This window comes from Corvus brachyrhynchos, unplaced genomic scaffold, assembly GCF_000691975.1.
Source record: "Corvus brachyrhynchos isolate BGI_N302 unplaced genomic scaffold, ASM69197v1 scaffold2338, whole genome shotgun sequence".
Taxonomy (NCBI): domain Eukaryota; kingdom Metazoa; phylum Chordata; class Aves; order Passeriformes; family Corvidae; genus Corvus; species Corvus brachyrhynchos.
The window spans coordinates 1-614 of record NW_008239700.1 but is presented as its reverse complement, the minus strand read 5'-3'; the positions used below and the strand labels follow the sequence as shown (position 1 = coordinate 614).

At 57.2% G+C, this 614-nt stretch overlaps 1 protein-coding gene across 1 annotated transcript in view; it reads left to right on the top strand.

Moving 5' to 3' along the window:
- LOC108448679 (alpha-glucosidase-like) overlaps positions 1-95 on the top strand; it is a gene marked incomplete at its 3' end in the record, with an annotated part of 5,594 nt that extends 5,499 nt beyond the window's left edge. Inside the window, exon 4 of the mRNA XM_017742438.1 lies at positions 24-95. Within this exon, the coding sequence (XP_017597927.1) occupies positions 24-95 (72 nt within the window). The remainder of the gene's footprint in view (positions 1-23) is intronic.
- Positions 96-614: the final 519 nt, after the last annotated feature.

Here is a 614-nt window from a genome sequence, read left to right as displayed (position 1 = left end):
CTGTACCTGGACGACGGCGTCAGCTTCGACTACGCCACCAAAAACCAATTCCTGCACCGAGAGTTCCGCTTCGCCAACGGCACCCTGACGTCCAGGTACCCCAAAACAGCCCGAAACACCCCAAAAACGGCCCCAAAACAGCCCGAAACAGCCCGAAACACCCCAAAAACGGCCCCAAAACGGCCCCAAAACAGCCCGAACACCCCAAAAACGGCCCCGAAACACCCCGAAACACCCCAAAAATGGCCCTGAAATACCCCAAAACGGCCCCAAAAACGGCCCCAAAAACGGCCCCCAAACAGCCCGAAACACCCCCAAAATGGCCCCAAACAGCCCGAAATACCCCAAAAACGGCCCTGAAACGGCCCCCAAACACCCCAATCACCCCGAAAAACCCCAAAACAGCCCTGAAACACCCCAGGAACAGCCCCAGAACACCCCAAGTACCCCAAAGCTCCCCAAAAACAGCACCAAAACACCCCAAAAATGGCCCTGAAATGGCCCCAAAACACCCCAAACACCCCATAGCACCCCAAAACAGCCCTGAAACACCCCAGAACACCCCAAAGCACCCCAAAAACGGCCCCAAAGCACCCCCAACCCCCCCCCAAAAA